Source organism: Mustela erminea, chromosome 3 (assembly GCF_009829155.1).
Source record: "Mustela erminea isolate mMusErm1 chromosome 3, mMusErm1.Pri, whole genome shotgun sequence".
Taxonomy (NCBI): Eukaryota; Metazoa; Chordata; class Mammalia; order Carnivora; family Mustelidae; genus Mustela; species Mustela erminea.
The window spans coordinates 164102176-164118779 of NC_045616.1; the positions used below are offsets into that span (position 1 = coordinate 164102176).

Sequence of the window (16604 nt, forward strand, 5' to 3'; positions counted from 1 at the left end):
TCACAGCCCTGGCACTCAGCACCAGCTCAACACCACTGCTGGTGGACGACAGAAAGAAGGACACGCACATGAGACAACTCGTGACCACCTCACCCCCAGGTGGACAAGACCCAGGGGCCTGACCGTACCGAGTACTGGAGGGTGTGAGACCCGGCGGGGGCTGGTGGACTGCTGCTGTGGCCCGGGTGTCCCTCAGATTTCATGTGCTGAACCCTCCGGCTAGGCCGTGAGAATGGGACCAGCGCCCCGAAAACAAGAGACTCCACAGCCCCCGCATCCGCTCACCCAATGAGCTGACAACGATGAATTCACCACCTCCACCGGGCCACACTGGCCGCCTGATCCCACAGCTGCACGCACGCACGCACACGCGTGCACGCAACATACACAGCTCACGCGCATCACGGACGCGTGCACACATGCACAGCACACACGCGCACACTTAGTCACGGGGAACAGGTGTCTGTTCCCTATGGGTCAGGGCAAGTCTGGGATATCCTAATGGCGCCCGGGAGGGTCGCCCAACCCTCCGTGACGGGGAGGAGAGGGACTGGCAGGTGGAGGAGGAAGTGGCCTCCGCCGTCCTCCTCGAAACTTTTGGTGCCAGCCTGTTTATTCTCGCCTTCTATCCAGAAGGACAGGACTGTCTCAGAATGTAAATTCGCCAACACACACTAAAGGAAATACAGTTGCTTCATCTGGAAAATCAAGTAGACGTTTCTGTTTATGGTAAATATGATTTAACCTGGGATTTATTTTACATCAATATTGCATATTTAATACATACCTCAGTATCAGAAATATATTTGAAGGCTCTTTCCAAAGGCAAGTATTAAAACAGTGTTAAAAGTTTCATTAAAATATATCCACTTTTAAAAAATTCAACAGGTCAGTCTGGATATCGGAAACTTTTTTCCTCTAGTAGAAGCTGTAAAAGTATAAACCGTAACTTTGTTCATGTCCTCCTGTCCATCCATGCCCACACTACGTTTGATTTTAATACTTTTTAGCATATAAGCAAAAGCTACGAGACAACAGAAAAACGTAAGCCTAGCGATAGTACTGATAATGACATTTTAGAGCAAAAGTGACTGCTTTGCAGCTTCTACGTTCCATCATTTTCCCACACAACGCTTTTTAGGAGGGGCATGTGCTGACTCAAGGACATTTTGGGGTGCTGACCCAGAGTTCAAGGGGCCCGGGGATGGTGGGCATCTCCAGAACACAAGACCTCAGAGCTGACTTCCAGATGGGGAATTCTCCGTTAGCACAGCAGGACCCACCTGCCTGCCGACTGCAGGGGACAGGATGAGGCCCACGCATCCGACTGCCCATGGGGAGGAGCGCCTGGGGACCAGGGGCCTCGAGGGCAGCGGTGACTGTGGGCTTCAAGAGACTTCTCCCTGGGGCTCTCATCTGGAGCTCATCTGTGGTCACGCGTGGCCTGGCTACGGCGTGCAAACTCGCAATGGCGTCTGAATCTCACCTTTTCAGTCCTGTGTTTTCTGAGTCACACGTTACACGTGTGCAATTCTCCCCATCTTCTGCATCCTGAGTTGGGGAAGGCAGGCATCCCTCTTGGGGGAGCCCCCGTGCATCTCAGGACACAGCTGCAGCCAGCCGGGGCCCGCTGGGTGGTTCCTTCACGGAGGAAGCGTGAGGCTCGCTGCCCTCACAGGAGGGAGCCCAGGGAGGTGCACGGTCCCATGCAAGAAAGGGCCAGGCCTTAAGTGGTGGCTTTGAGTAGGAAGGAAGGAAGAGCAGCTCGGGACTCTGCCCCGTGTCTCGGGGAGCCGGGGTAGGCTGTGCTCAGCCTGAGAACTGCATGAGGCAGGTCCGGGCCAGCCGGAGGTCGCCGGCAGGTGTCCCTCATGACAGGGGGAGACTCTGGTGGGGGCAGTGGGGATAGTAGAGCACCAATGTCACCTTTGGCAAGACCTCAGGGAGGTGAGTTAGGGAGAGGCTGCTGGGCTGGCCCTGGGGGGCCACATGCTGACCACTCCCAACCCTGGGCTCCAGAGGGTGACCGGCTCTGCCCGTGCCAGGAGGATGCCTTCAGCTCCTGCCATCCTGTAAGGGGGACCTTCCACAAAGCTGGCAACCTGTTTAGGGGCACCACGGGTGGTGCCCAAGTGTCCATAAGACCCTGTCCACCCAGCTGAGCCCCGCGTTCTGACAAGGGGACCGTGCATGAGCTCGGCTTCAGACTGAGAGCCCAAAGCCATGGATGCTGGAGCGAAAGGCCCCCCGCGGAGAGCAGATGTACCAATGGTGGAGAGGCAAGTCTTCCCCAGGGACTCCTGCCATCTCCCGAGATTCCTGGCAGAAGGCGACCTTAGGGACAGATGCCCTTGTCTCCGAGGGGCAGGAGTGTGTCCACCATGGCGCAGGCGGGCTTGGCGGTGGGCTGCATGCCAGGACAGCACAGCTGGTGCCAACAGCCCTGCCGGGGACAAGGGGCCGTCGCTGGTGCTGATCATGGGAGACGCCGCTTTCTGAGTCAGCCTTTGCATCAGGTCTCCTGTGGTCAGAGCATATGACCTTCACGGTTTTTCTAGAAAACATCCCCTGTCCATCTTATGTCTAGTGAATCTTCCTTAGGTGGCGATTGGAACTCTCATTTGAAAACCGATACACAACCTCCACGAACAACTTGACTTCTGCCTCTTTTCTCTACACTTTGCCCTTCTCTCTGCTTCCGAACCTGGACTCTGTAAACTTGAGCTTTGCCACGTACCGGACACGGAGTAGCACGACCACCTATGGAGGCCCCTGATGATGCTGGACAGACTTGCGGGAGGAATGGGACACTGTCCTGCCCGTCTCCACTCTGGGCGAGGCCCCAGACTCGGCTGTGGGGTCGAGGGGAGCAGGCTGCACATAGCACAAAGGGTGGGACCCAGTGCAGACCTGCTCTTTCGCCTGGAACGTTCCAGATTCCTACCACAAATGGCGGCACGGTCACCTGTGGCTCGAGAGAATTACATCCCTCACGTACACCGAGGGTAACGGCCACCCTCTGCCGTACCCTGCACAGAGCGGGTGGCCCGCCGTCGCAGCGCAGGCGAGCTGGGAAGCGGGCGTGGGAAGCACTGGAAGCTACTGCGTGAGGCCGCTCGGCCAGGAGCCCACTGTCCCCCAGAGAGCAGCGGATGTCCTCCGGGCCGACTTGTCTCCCTTGGGCCTCTTTGTGAAAACCTTAATCCTTGAAAGAGAAATACTGTCCTACTTGAACAGACTTCAGACCACTTTGCACTTAAGAACCTGTGTGACGTTTACCAAAAACAGACTATGCTGTCACACATGCTGCCCACACCTAACAGAGGACTGAGCTAGGGCAGCCTCGCAGAGTGTCCCTTCAGAAAGGCTTGGATCCTGTGCGCACCGCCCCAGCTGAGGGCGAGACTGAGCGTGGACAGAGGCTAGCTGTGGGAGCAGCCCACTCTATGGCAGGAAAGCACCCTCGGGGGCCTTGGGAGGCATCGGCGTTGCCACAGCACTTTTGGGGAACATTCCAGGCACCCCGCCCTGGCTGTGACTGGCCCATGGTGGTGAGTCCAGGGGCTCTCGTTTGACAACAGGCACGGTCCCCGGAGCTCTGCAGTCACAGCCCAGTGCAGGGGGCTGGTGTCCCTGTGCACAGAAGTGGGGGGGAGGATCTGGCTCAGGAAGGCCGTGCGCACGCCCCAGGCAGGCGCAGTGTGCGGGGCAGGAAGGGACCAGCTCCCGCCCAGCTCTGAGGGGACCCCTGCCCCTCAGGGGAGCCTCCAGCAAGCTGCGCCCCAGGTGCGGAGCATACAGGTGGGGCCTGGCTTCCAGCTCTGTTTTCAGGTGCATCCTGGTAGGGAACGTGACCATCTGTCCCTTGGCCAGGCCACTGGCTCTCAGCCACACCTGGCCTGGGGACATGGAGTAGCCGTTTGCTGCGTCCTCAGACCCAGAGTCACTCTCCATTTTGATGGGTACATCAAGCGACAAGATGGGGTTGCACGAGGCTCCCGAGGGCACAGGCCCACCTCGAAGCTTGGTGTCCTCAATGGAATAGCCTGCCCCTGTGAGACGCTGCCCTCTGGGCTGAGGGAGCCCACTGTCCAGGCTCCCCTGGGGGAAGGGGCAGCTGGGCAGAGGGCGCACCTGGCCCTGATCGCCGTCCTGCAGAGCTCTGCCGGTGCAGCTGACGTAGGCATGGGGAGAATGGCCTCCTGGGTGGCAGCTGGGTGAATTTCTGAAAGCAGTCAGGCCGCTGGCGTGGATGGGGCCCTGAACGCCTGGGCAGGGCATGCAGGAGCCTCGGGACATGGCACGCACGGAGAACGGGACACTCTCGCTGGGCCCTGGCTTCAGCTTGGTGCCCCCGTCCTGGCCGTGCTTCCCTGGCATCCAGCTCAGAGGCTTCACGGGTCCAGGCACCTCGAAGCAGCAGCTGTAGGCGTGCATTTCCCTCCGCCCTTTGGCTCCTGAGCAGCCACTGGGTACCCTCCCGTGCTCGTCTCCTCCCCTGTCCCTGAAGAGAAGAGATGGCCCATCAGACAGAGCGGGGAGAGCCATCATCTGACCCCCTGGGGTGGGGTCTCTAAGGGAAGGCATTGGATTTGTAGGGTACCCGCTGGGCCTGCAAGGGCTGCGCGCCCCCACCGTTACAGCCGCTACACCTGCGGTCCAGCACCAGCAGCGGCCCAGGACCTTGGTGCCAGCACCCTCCTCTCCTGACGACCCTTCCACGGCCGGCTGGCTGGACACCCATGTGGGGCTCTGCGAGCCCAGGCGTGACGTGGGGGTGCAGGGAGCGGCATGTGCCTCCCACGCATCCCCAGGGAAGTATCTCCAGGCGGCCTACGCCATGGGTCATGGGACAGACCCACCCCCAGACGCAGATGCAGATGCAGGCAGATGCCCTCTCCCGGCAGCTTCCACGAGCCGGGCCCTGTTGCTGGCATGCATGCCACGGCTCCCACAGCACCTGAGCGGCCAGGAGGATGGGGCGCAGCCCTGCCGCACAGCCAGGCCAGTCCTCCAAGCAAGAGGAGCCCTCTTGGTGGCGTGGCGGCAGGGGCCTGTGGGAAGACGGAGTGGAGGGGGCTTCTGAGTGCAGGGTGAGAGCAGAGGACAGGGTGGCCACCCAGGGTCCAGGTTTCAGGCGAGGGTCCCGGCAGCCTTGGCCACACCTCAGATGTGGAAGGACAACTCCTGGGGTGGGAAGCATGTCAGGGCGTTCTCCAGGTGTACCTGCGTGTTACCCTAAAAGCAAGGCTCACCTGTCACAGTCAAGGCCACCAGGCCGGCAGCCAGTGTCTCTTCTCCTCCTGAAGGCCCAGGTGGGCCTCAGCACCACTTACCCTGCAGCCCCCTCGGGGGCAGAAACGAGGTCGGGGCCACTTCTGAGGCACAGGCATGGTGCCCTGGCTGGAACCCGGGCCCAGAGTCCCGCGTCCGCTTGTGTCCTGAGCACTGCAGTGTTTTCTCCGTTGCTCCTCCCTGTCAGGGTTCAGAGAGGGTGCTCAGCACGATGCCCTCCGGCCTGGGTTTTGGAGCAAGGCCCCCCAGCACTGGGGCAAGGGGAGCCTCCGGAGGGGCACAGACACATTTCAGCCTTTTAAAACACAGGAGACGGTGAATCTGGAGAAGTACCTGCGAGGTGGCTGGGCTGCCCGTGGGGGTCTAGCTCACCCTGACGTGCGGCAGCTCTCGCCCTGTGGAGCGCAGACAAGAGGAGAATACACGTAGGTCAGTTTGTGAGGCTGCGGGGAGGGGCGCCGTGCTGCTGTCGCGGCCGTGCCTGGGAGAGGAGACGCTAAGTTCTCTTCCCTCAGCGGCAGGTCTGCTGAAAACTCCAATTCACATGATTTCTCAAGCCAAAAAAGGGCTAATGAGTCTGCTTCGAAAGCAGATACACACATACAACGTGCTTTTGTGTTTTTCTGGATGACCACAACGAAGACACAGTCAATTTTTATGATTTCCAGTAGTTACATTCCATAAACTCACCAAGAACACTAAATTACTGAAGAGTAAACCATCTTTCATAGGGCAGCGCGCATACACACGCAGAAATCACGGAGCTCGTGATATTAAATTCTGAGCAATCTCACTCTCATAGATGCTGCTTCATTATTTTCAAAAGAAAAAAACAAGGCTTAAGTGACTTCCCTTAGGCCACCTCTCCAGCAGACTCAAATCCAGGCCAAAAGACCTGAGTCAGAGCTCCCCGCAGTGCTGCTGCTCCCTCTGGTCATATCTGTAAAGACCAGAGATGGGGGAGCACAGACTGGGGGTGGACCAGGGACGGGGGTGCAGGGACGGGGGAGCAGGTAGGAATTCTGAAAAACCAAGGAAGTGGAAACATTATTTGCTTCTCTCTTAAAATGTTGGGTGGGAGCCTCTGTCCTCTGCTTTCTAGGTTTGGACGATACTCTGTAGGATATGACGTCCAGTCCTGATTGAACCGTCCTGTGTGCAAGCTTCACACGCCCTCAGGGAGGTCCCGGACAGGGGTGCTGGGCGACCTGCTGAGCCACACCTGTCCCGCCCACCCCAGGTGAGCACGGTTCTGTGCAGGCGGGCGGGGGCACTTGCCCCTTCGGGCACCTGGGGCAGCGGGAGCCCACTTCGCACCTCAACCTGTGTGAAAAGCCAGGAGAGGTTAGGGTTCCCCTCTTCCTTGGTTTTAGGGGGAAACATATGGAAAAGAGGAAGCCGACTGTGAGTTTCAGTTATGATAATTAAGCCCAAACCAGGCTGAAAACGGAAAACTCTGGGCCTGTAAAGGAAGGCGGGGCTGGTGCAGGGTTGGTCTCGGGGTGCGGGAGAGGTGAGAAAGCGGGCTCTAGGCGAGCAGGTCCTGGGGGGGCGCTTCCATGCGTCAAGGGTCAGCTTGGTCCCTCGCCTGTTTTTACAGGCTTGGCCCTTGGGTATCCTGGTTTTCCTCCCTCACATTTAGGGTGTGTCGTATCTTTAAAAATAAGGGGCGCATACAGTCTCAGCCAGCCGGCATGGGGGCTGGAGAGGGGCTCTGTCCCTGGAAGCCACCCCTCGCCCTGCACTCTTCCCAGTGGCAGCTGAAGGCGGGGCTCACCGTCGACGGGGGCAGGGGGCGGACCATGCTGCAGGGGCTGAGGGGAAAGTGGCCGTGGGAGCCCTGCCCCCGCCACAGGAGATGCTCCAGGTTTTCTCGGCTGAAGGTCGGCCTGAATGAGCCAAAGGGTGGACTCTGAGGGGGGATGGACAGTCACACCCACAGGGGAGGCTCGCAGACGTGGTCCTGGGGCAGGAGAGAGAAGCCTCCTGGGGAGGCCCTCCCATCCCGAGGCCACATGGGGGGCGGGGGGGTTGAGCCGGAATCCCCTGACGGGGCCACAGGGCCCTGGGGCTCCCTCTGGATGGGACCCAGGTGTGGGGGAGGCTCGTGCCAGACATCAGGCGACCAGGTAAGCAGGACCCTCCTGCAGGACTCAGGGCTACGAAGGGGATCCTGGTGGGCGTGACGTTTCTGCTGTGATGTGGCCGTGAGCACAGAGTTACACTCATGACACTGAATGGGACAGGCAGAGAGGCTGAATCAGAGCTAACCCTCATCCGGCATCACAGACCTGAGAGCTGAGGGGCTCAGACCAGCCCCCGCGTTCTGCGCTCGGACCCCTCCCCATCAGGCAGTGGGTTAAGGGGCCGGCACCTCCCAGAGGAGGCACCAGGAGCCCTGAAGCCGATATCTCTGGTAAGGGAGGGGAGAAGGAGCGGATTCCCCCGCCTCCCAAAACATCTCAACACGGCATTAATGGGGCAGCATCTGAGCCCAAGGCTTTCCCTGGTGGCGGGAGGTGGGGGGGGGGGGGCAGGGGCTTCCCAGAGGAGGAGATGCCAGGGCTGGGAGTTCCTTGGACAAGTCACCATGTGCGGGGTCAAAGGCAGGTAGATACCCATGCTGAGAAAGCCTTTCCCCCTGGGGCGAGCATCCCAGGGCCCTGGCCGAGGGGACTTGGCTAGTGCCCCTGGAAAGCTCTACCGGTCGATTTAAATCAGCCTGAGAGCACAGCCCTACTTCGAGGGCTGGTCCTACGCCCCCCGTGGGAGTTGGATGAGGCACCCCCGCAGCCCGTGAGCAGCTGGCCCACTCCAGGGAGCACCGCTGAGGGATCAAGACTGGGTCGGGGACTCGGAGGGCCTTGACGTGTTGTCCCAGTAGCTGGTGCAGTCAGATGTCAGACCTCCTGCCCCAGCCCTTGGTTTCGCTCACTGAGGTGTGGAAAACACAGACACACGTGGTTTTTTTTTAGAGAGAGCGCGCACATGGGGTGGGAGGAGGGGGAGAGGGAGAGAGAGAACCTCAAGCAGGCTCCACACCCGGCATTGCTTGGGGCTTGATCTCACGACCCCGAGATCATGATCCGAGCTGAAATCAGGAGTCAGTCACTTACCAGCCCACCTACCAGGCGCCCCTACAGAGGCACATTTTGAATTACTCCCAGGACACTGATCCACACAACACAGACCACATTTGTTCCAGAAAGTGAATTGCCAAGAAAACTTGATACAAAGTATCTCCTACACTGGAAAGCTGAGAGAAGTCAGGGGCGGGCAGAAGGGGCGTTTGTCCCCTGCGGGGACACCGGTCCCCTGCATCCATCCCCGCGCTGAGCCTGGTGTCGGGAGGGAGGACCGCAGCACGGGAAACAAGGCTGCGGCCCCCAGCCTCCCACCCGTGATGACAGGACCCAGGGCGTCGGCTTTGAGACCGTGACTGAGGGGGTTAGGGGCACGGTGACGCAGGCGATACGTAGCAGCACCGTCCACAGTCGTTTGTCAGAAAGCATTTCTGCCGTCGAAGCCTTTCCGTGTTTTCTACACAAGGTACCGGCTTTAAAAACCCCAGCCTCGTGGTGTTACTGCTGGTCAGAAATGAGGAGAGACTGGGCAGAAAATACTCCTGTGGCCTTGCCCCCGGCCTTGCCCCCGGAGTCCGGCTGCCGCCCCAGGGGACTCACACTCACTTTGCGTCCGTCGGGGCCGGGACGTCCACCCTGTGCCTTGCCCTCAGGGACGCGTTCTTCACTCTCGCCTCCGCCACAGGAGGTAGGAAGACGGGCACCACAACGCAGAACAGCGAGAGCCGAGGGGGCAGGGCTGTCCCCGATGGTGCTTTCCTCTTCTGTCCGAACAGGAATTTTAGTTTTCCTTGAAACTGCATTGTCTGGCGTTGAAAGACAGAAACGAAGGCGCGTGCACAGGCCGATTAGCGACACTGCCTGAGCACGCGGGGCGCGCCCTCTCAGAACAGAAACGGGGAGGAGAATCTTATCCCGAGTCACTAAGGAGACACACACCAAGGATTCCTCCATGCTCGGCCTGCTGGGGATGGGAACCGTCCCAGGGCCTTCAAAGCGAGTCACAGTTTCTCTGCGGTCTCGGGAATGTCCTTTAACGGAGAAGTGTGTGCTCGTGCGCACACTCCTGGGTGTGCAGGAGTGGGACCCTCGCCCGGCGAGCACTAGTGTGCGTGGCCATGAGCAGTCACTGGCCCCCCCCAGAGCCGGCCACCAGCTCTTTCAGCTTTAACTCTCCATTTCAGACTGTCACCCCTCCAGTGACGATGGAGCTTAGGGACAACTTGATTTTATCTGGAGTATACAGAGTGAGTTGAACGGCCAACAAGTAACTTAGGGCTTTGTGATAAAAGAAAAGAAAAGCTCTTTCCACAGGAGAAAAGTTAATCCAAGTTACTAAGTGCCTTCAGGGCGTTTCTGCCCTTGATGAAAGAATGACCCCACACTGTGGGCCTCGGTTCTCTCTACCCGTGCAGCCCGCCAACCCTCCCTCTCCCCGTCCCTGCATCTACCCGTCTGTCCGTCCATCCAACCTCCCATTATCTGTGGTCCATCTGCCCATCTGCCCACCTGCAGATGGGTTCCGAGTGAACCTGCCGCTTGCCGGTCACGGGCGTGCGGCGAGAATACCAGCTGTGCGCGGGGACATGCTCCCCGGAGAGAACAGACCTGATGGGGAACGTCTGCCAGTTTCTTTGGGGGAAATATTCCTATCGTGGCTGACTGGAAGCCACCCAGTAAACGTCCACTGGACCTCCGAGTTCCTGAGTAACAGTGGGCTCTCTCGGGCAGCCTGCGCCAGGCTGGGGGGTCGCACCACTCTCACCGGACTGGCAAGAGGGTGGCGTCCACAGTCACAGAGGAACGCCAGGAGGAGCCGTGGGCCACGCACACGGGCCTGTTCTCAGTGCGTCCCTTGTGAACGCCCGAACCCTTTGCGAGTGTGTGCGGTAACGAATTTCATGGATTAGTATCACTGCACATTCTCAGACAAATTTCTTTTTCTTGTTTCCTCTATTCAGCGCATTGGTTTTTAGTTTCATTTTACCCTATATTCTAATTTTTTTCTTGATTGTATAGTAAAATGTCTCCGATTTCATTCATCTGGAGATAAGAATTTCCAACGTATCAGGAATTGGTTATCCTATTTTAAAGAGTGCACATCCCTTATAATGCAATAAACAGTAACTATACTAGTTTCCACAAAATTGAGAACAAAGCATTAGCAAAATAAAGGGCTTTAAGGTCAGCGATCCCCTAAAGAAGAGACGAGCAGTCCCTGTGTGAGGGAGGCAGCAGGCCCGGGAGCACAGGGCAGGGAGAAGCTGCTCCTCCGGCGAAGGCCCTGGTGTGCCCGGAAAGGTCTGCAGAAGCGGACGGTGTTCGGGGCCTCTGCTGTAGGGCTGGGCCTTCCCGGGGGCCCCAGAGACATGGCCACCGTCACCCCCTAGTGACCTTCTTCACTGTCCCTCGGGCCAGGAGCGTGAAGCTGCCCGTGTACTGCCGGAGGACGGCCGAGGCGCGACGCGGCCATCGGGGACCACCGCGAGGCAGCCTGGAGCTACTTCCTGAGCGGCCTTCGCTCTGGCCAAGCGCGGAGAAACCTGGCGGGCCGCATGGCCTGGGCGGGTGACCCGGGACTCTGGAAGCGCAGCGGGTCCACCGAGGACCTCTACGTGCGGAGGGGTCGGCCACGAGGCTCAGGGATGAGCCCACGTGGAGGCGGAGGGGGTCCTGCGTCCCGGGGAAGGTCCGCACGGGCACCGGCTCCCGCGGTCAGGCGGAGCAGAAGCCTGGGGAGGCCGCGCGGACCTGCAGCGGGGACAGCGGCGGGCGGGGCGTCCGGGCAGGGCGGGGTGTGCAAGGGCCGGTCGCCACGCATCTCCTTCCCCGGCGGTGGCTGGACTCGCACCACCTGCGCGCGACGCTCTTTTGAAAGACAAAAGGCCGAGGAGCCGGAGGCCGGCCCCGAGCCCACCGCACGGGACCCCGGGCTGCGGGGCCGCGGTCTGCGGGACCCCGGGCTGCGGGACCCCGGTCTGCGGGGCTCCGGTCTGCGGGACCCGACTCGGGAGCGCGCTTCCGCCGGCCACTGCGAGTCAGGGTTGGGGCTCCGCAGGCCGGGGCCGGAGCCAGACGGCGGGGGAAGCGCGGGCCTCCGCGGCGGGCAGCACGGCTACGGGCCCCCTCCGGCCACGCGGGCCCGCGGGGCTTCCGGAGCCGCTCGAAGACCGTCCAGAGCGGCGCCCACCGCCCCCCCCCCCCACGGCTCCGGCCGAGCCCCTGCGGGACACCCGCAGCCCGGCCCGGCGCAGCGGAGCCCGGAGGGGGCAGCAGGACCCGGCTCAGGAGGACAGCGACGCCGGAGGGGCCGGAAGTCCAGGCGGGGCCGGAGGTCGTGGTGCGGGTCTGCGGGAGGGGCCCGGGGGGGGGGCCCTGAGGGCGCAGCGGGGCGCCGTCGAGCGGACTCACCCCCCCCCCCCGGCGGTCGGGGGTCTGGGGTGCGCCCCTCCCCCGTGCCCCCGGGGGCCGCAGGAGTCGGGCAGAGGGAAAGCCCAGGGGTCCGCCTGCAAGACGAGAGGCTGAACGCCGCAGCCCGCGCAGGGCCGGGGGGGGGGGCGCGGGGTGGGGCGCGGCGCAAGCGTCCGTCACGCGGCCGGGGACCCCGCGCGGACCGGGCCGCCAGGGGGCGCGCACTCACCAGGAAGCCCGAGGTGCTGTCCAGCAGGCAGCGCACGCGGCACACGAAGCAGCGCGTCAGGAAGGCCGAGAAGTCCGCGGGCGCGTCGGCGCCTCCCTCGTGCGCGCGCAGCAGCCTCCCCAGGACGGCGTCCTCTGCGGCGCGGCGGAGACCCGCGGTGAGCGGCGGGGCGCGGCGGGGCGGGGCGCGGCGCGGCGGGGCGCGGCGCGGCGGGGCGGGGCGGGGCGGGGCGGGGCGGGGCGGGGCGGGGCGGGGCGCGGCGGGGCGCGGCGGTGAGCGGCGGGGCGGGGCGCGGCGGGGCGCGGCGGGGCGGGGCGGGGCGCGGCGCGGCGCGGCGGGGCGGGGCGGGGCGGGGTGGGGCGGGGCGCACACGACCACACGGCGGCGCGCGCGGCCACACCCGGGGCTTCCCACGTCGCTCCCGCCCGCGCGCCGCCGTCGCCACGCACAGCCTCCCGCGCAGCCGGACCCAGCGCCTCGCACACGCTTCCAAACGACCCCCGCGCCGCACACGCCCGGCCTGTCTCGCGCCACAGACACACCCGCACCGGACACACCTCCCTCCCGAACCGCCCCACGCACGTCACACGCCTCACGCGCACACACCTGCCTCACACGCACTGCACACGTGCTACCATGTCCACACCCCACAGACACCCCCCCCTCACACCGGCACACGTACATCCCACCGCGGGCACACTCACGCCTGCCGCACACGCCCGCCCCGTCGGCGCACACACGCGCACACACGCACACACGCACGCCCGCCCCTGGCCCCTCTCCCTGGGCTCCCCGCCGGGCCTCATCCCACAGCTGCCCCGACAGAGGCCGCCCCCGCGGTGCCCTGCCCTGAAGCGCCGCCTCAGCCCGTCGCTCCCGGCTTGGGTCCCGGGAAGGTGCCGCGCTCGGCTCTGCGGGGGACATCAGGGTCGCCCGAGACGGTGCCAGAAGCGCTGGTCTCGACCTGCGCACACCTTGGGGGGCGCGTGCGGGAGAGCGGGGAGCCCCGGGGACACGGCCGCGGAGGCCCGGGGACCCACCTGTGTCGGCGGGCGGCGGGTCCATGGCCCAGTGCAGCTGGCGGCAGAAGTCCTGGCGGTCGTCCACGTGGATGTAGTCGTAGACGTTCTGGTGCATCACGTCCGTCTGCAACAGGGCGACACCGCTTCAGGGCGGGCGTCCGCGGGCCCGTGGGTCGGGGAAAGGCTTCGGCGTCCGACCCCTGCGAGGGCCCCGTCCCCACGGGCGCGGGCGGAGCGGGAGGCTCAGAGGCCGAGCACCTCCGGGGCCAGGCTCCCGCTCCCCCCCCGGACGCGGGGGGCCCCCCGGGCCGTGCGCTCGCGAGGCCCGACGAACGGACGGTCCCGGGGGAAGCGTCGCGGAGGAGCGGGGTGGGAGCGGCCGGCGGCGCGGGGAGCCTCCGAGCACGACAGCCTCCGGCCCGGCGACCTCCGTCGTCCCAGCGGCTCCGGGCCCGCGGCCGCTTCCTTCCGCCGCGCCGCCGGCTTCCCACGCGCCCTCCCGTCCCTCGTCCTCTCCCCTGCCTGAGCCCTGAACAGAGGCGCCGGGTCGACGCCGGGAACTGCAGCTCGGCCCTGGGCCGCCGCAGCCGCGGGCGACGGAGGCCGGTGTCCGAGGAGCGCGACTCCGCGACCGTCCGCACGCGTTCTCGGGGCAAACCGAGTCCCTTCCCTTCACCGAGGCTGTGCCCGTCGTGCGCACCGAGCGCCCGGCCCACGCCAGCATCACCGGGTCTCTTCGCAATGGGCCGTTTCTAAGCTTGTGTCGTTGCCCAGCAGGGTCATTAGGATCATTAGATGGAGAGAAAGGTCCTGAAGGAACCACCAGATATTAGCTTCGAAAGAAAGCCCCAAGGAAACACCGAGACTGCATGAGACCCACCGTCTTCTCAAGGGGCTGTACTCTCGCTGCAACTCCAGGGCCAGCGTGCACCGCGACCCCCACATGTCGAGCAAGATACAAATGCAGGGAGGCAGCAAAGGAACAGAACCCTAACTGAAAGCTGTCCTCAATCACCTGTGCGTTTCTTAGTCCAAAGAGATGGTTTTCAGAGAAAGAAGCGGCCACAGAGAGGTCAGAATGCTTCCTGTCCTTGGTTGGTGTCATCCGGGGTCAGAGGCTCTGGACGTGAACTTGGCGCCAACAGGCAGACACCAACTCATGACAGAAGTGGCTGCATCAGGCTTTCCCTCCAGTTCAAGACTTGGGGGCTCCCACTCCCCTGCCAGCTCCGACCTCACTCGGCGGCTCCTGGGGTCCTGCGTGCCCTTCCCACAGGGACACTTCCTAAGAAAATTCTGTAATTCAGCACATGGGTGGAAAAGTGCCTGAGTCAAAAGCACGCAGTCGGGACGGAGTTCTCAGTGGAAGCCCCTCCCGGATCAGGAAACAGAACACCAAAGCTTCCCCGAGCCCCCTTCCTTCCAGCCCCCTGTGGGTGGCCACGGTGCAGATGAGACGTGCTCTAGGCTGCTTATGTTTGTAGATGGCTGCTCTTCCATGTCTGTCCTCTTGTCACCACCACAGTTGTAACGGTCACCCGTGCCGTGCCGTGTGTGCGGCCGCGGTTTCTCATGCCCACAGGGTGCTTCCACCTGATTAGCTCACGTGGCCCCTTCCCCATGCCACCTCTGCGTCTGACTGCGTCTCTGTTGGGTGCACACCTGGCGGTGGGGTTCCTGGGTCGGGGTGGCAGAGGGCCAGCACCAGCAGACAACACCGAGCAATTTCCAGAGGCAGTGCCTAAGTGGGCCACTGCGGCGGCTCCCCCCAGTCCCGTCGCCTCGTGTTCTGGCTGACACGCCGCATTCCCAGCCTTCTTTCTCTGAGCTGCTGTGGCACATGTGTCACCAGTTCTGTGGGTTTTTTGTCACTGTCATAAAGCCCAAGGGAACCGTGCATCTTCTCACATAGTTGTTGGTCTTCAGGTGTGAGTGTGCACGTGTCCATGTCAGGTTGGTGTGCGCATGTTGCTTTTTGCTTTTTTGTCCTTCCCCCAGTTCCACTGAGCCGTCTTGCTGACTGTTCTTCACCTGCTCTGGACATGGGCCCCACTGCGTGGGCTCTGCTACCAACGTCATCACTCCTTGGCTTGCCTTCCTGCTCTCTTAGTGGGTCTAATGCAGCTGACTCATCAGTCTTTCCTCATGGGTAGGGTTTTGCCCTCATCCTTCCTCACCGATCTCCTTAGTCTTGAAGCTTCTAGAAACTTCTCCCATCACCTGATATTCACTATGCATGGTGTGAAGAGTCAGGATTCACTTCTTTTCCATGTGGATCCGGTTCACCCAACTCCTTTTGTTGACAAGGCCACCAGTTCCCCACCACCAGGCAGTGTCTCTTTTATTATAAATCTCACACCCATGCACACACATCTGCCCAGAGCTTTCAGTTCTGTCCTGTGAATCAGTTCATCAGCTTCTGTGCCGAGCTCATGCTCTCCCAGCAACTGGGTTTTATAGGAAGTCTTGTGTCCAGCATGTAAGTCCCTAGGAATCACCACTCCTGCCCCCTTGCCCTCTCTGGATGGTCCCAGCTGGTCCCAGCTCTGTCCCAAAGCGTGTCCCTTTCCACCTAGAAAAGCTGCTCAGTTTTTATGTCATTACCTCTATAACATGATCTGACATCTTCGTAGTGATAATGGAGCCCTCCAGTTCACGAATATGGCATACCCTTCTGTTTGTCTGGTCCTTCTTTAAATTCTATAAATAATGTTTTCTGTCTTCTGTATGAGGTACCGCATACTACTTGACGGGCTCGTTAGCAGGAATTCAGTGTTCTTCTATCCTGCCGTAGATGGATAGTATTTTCCCCTGTATAGTTTTGATGAAAGGAAATGCTGACCTCTGAGCACTGGACAGTCATAGTTCCCACGGCAGGTCAATAAACAGGCACCGTCATTCAGTTATTCTCTTGTGATCTTTAGTGGGTGATCCCACACTTGGCAGAATCCCAGAAGGTGGGTGTCCCTGGATGCCCTGGTCGTGTCTTTCCACACCTTAGTTAATTAGCAGATGAACATGCAAGAGGGGTCTGTGGCTTAATCAAAACAGAGACAGACCAGCCGGGGGAGGGGGGTATACTAAAACTGGAAAAGATCATTCTGACTCAGACAAATTTGAAGACATATCAAATGTGAATACTTTTTAGGTTGGGGAATAAAGGCATAATAGTTAGTGCGGCATGTCTGGCTGCCTCTGGTCTCCCTTAATTTCCCAGAGTCTGCTCCCTACAAAGCAAGGTCAAGGAAAACAAACGGTGGGGAAATGTGGCAGAGAGCGGAGAGCGTAATAGAGCCATTGTTCCAATAGTGGGGCAAAAAGCAAACAGTGGGAAAACAGACACAGCTTTGACCCAGTCAAACCAGCCTTCGTTTTAGCTCTAAACCATCATTTATGGAGCTAAGAACAAAATCATTACCAATTTTTACAAACCTCATTCCAGCAGTTGTCATTTTTACTTTTTGTGCAAATTGTGTGCACATCTGTCAACTAGCCTATGGGACTCTTACCTGCTCCAAGTGCCCTCCCCCCGGTTCACATGGGCACAGCTTTCCCCCAACTGCC

The 16604-nt window shown here is 61.2% G+C and overlaps 1 protein-coding gene across 1 annotated transcript in view; it reads right to left on the bottom strand.

Annotated features, from left to right (window-relative positions):
• Nucleotides 1-486: 486 nt before the first annotated feature.
• AHRR (aryl-hydrocarbon receptor repressor) overlaps nt 487-16604 on the bottom strand; it is a 78683-nt gene continuing 62565 nt past the window's right edge. Inside the window, exons 6-13 of the mRNA XM_032337869.1 lie at nt 13059-13164; nt 12019-12152; nt 8985-9184; nt 6574-6618; nt 5629-5690; nt 5337-5475; nt 4863-5054; nt 487-4504 (exon numbers count right to left, since the gene is read on the bottom strand). Of these exons, the coding sequence (XP_032193760.1) occupies nt 3445-4504; nt 4863-5054; nt 5337-5475; nt 5629-5690; nt 6574-6618; nt 8985-9184; nt 12019-12152; nt 13059-13164 (1938 nt within the window). The 3' untranslated portion in view covers nt 487-3444. The remainder of the gene's footprint in view (nt 4505-4862; nt 5055-5336; nt 5476-5628; nt 5691-6573; nt 6619-8984; nt 9185-12018; nt 12153-13058; nt 13165-16604) is intronic.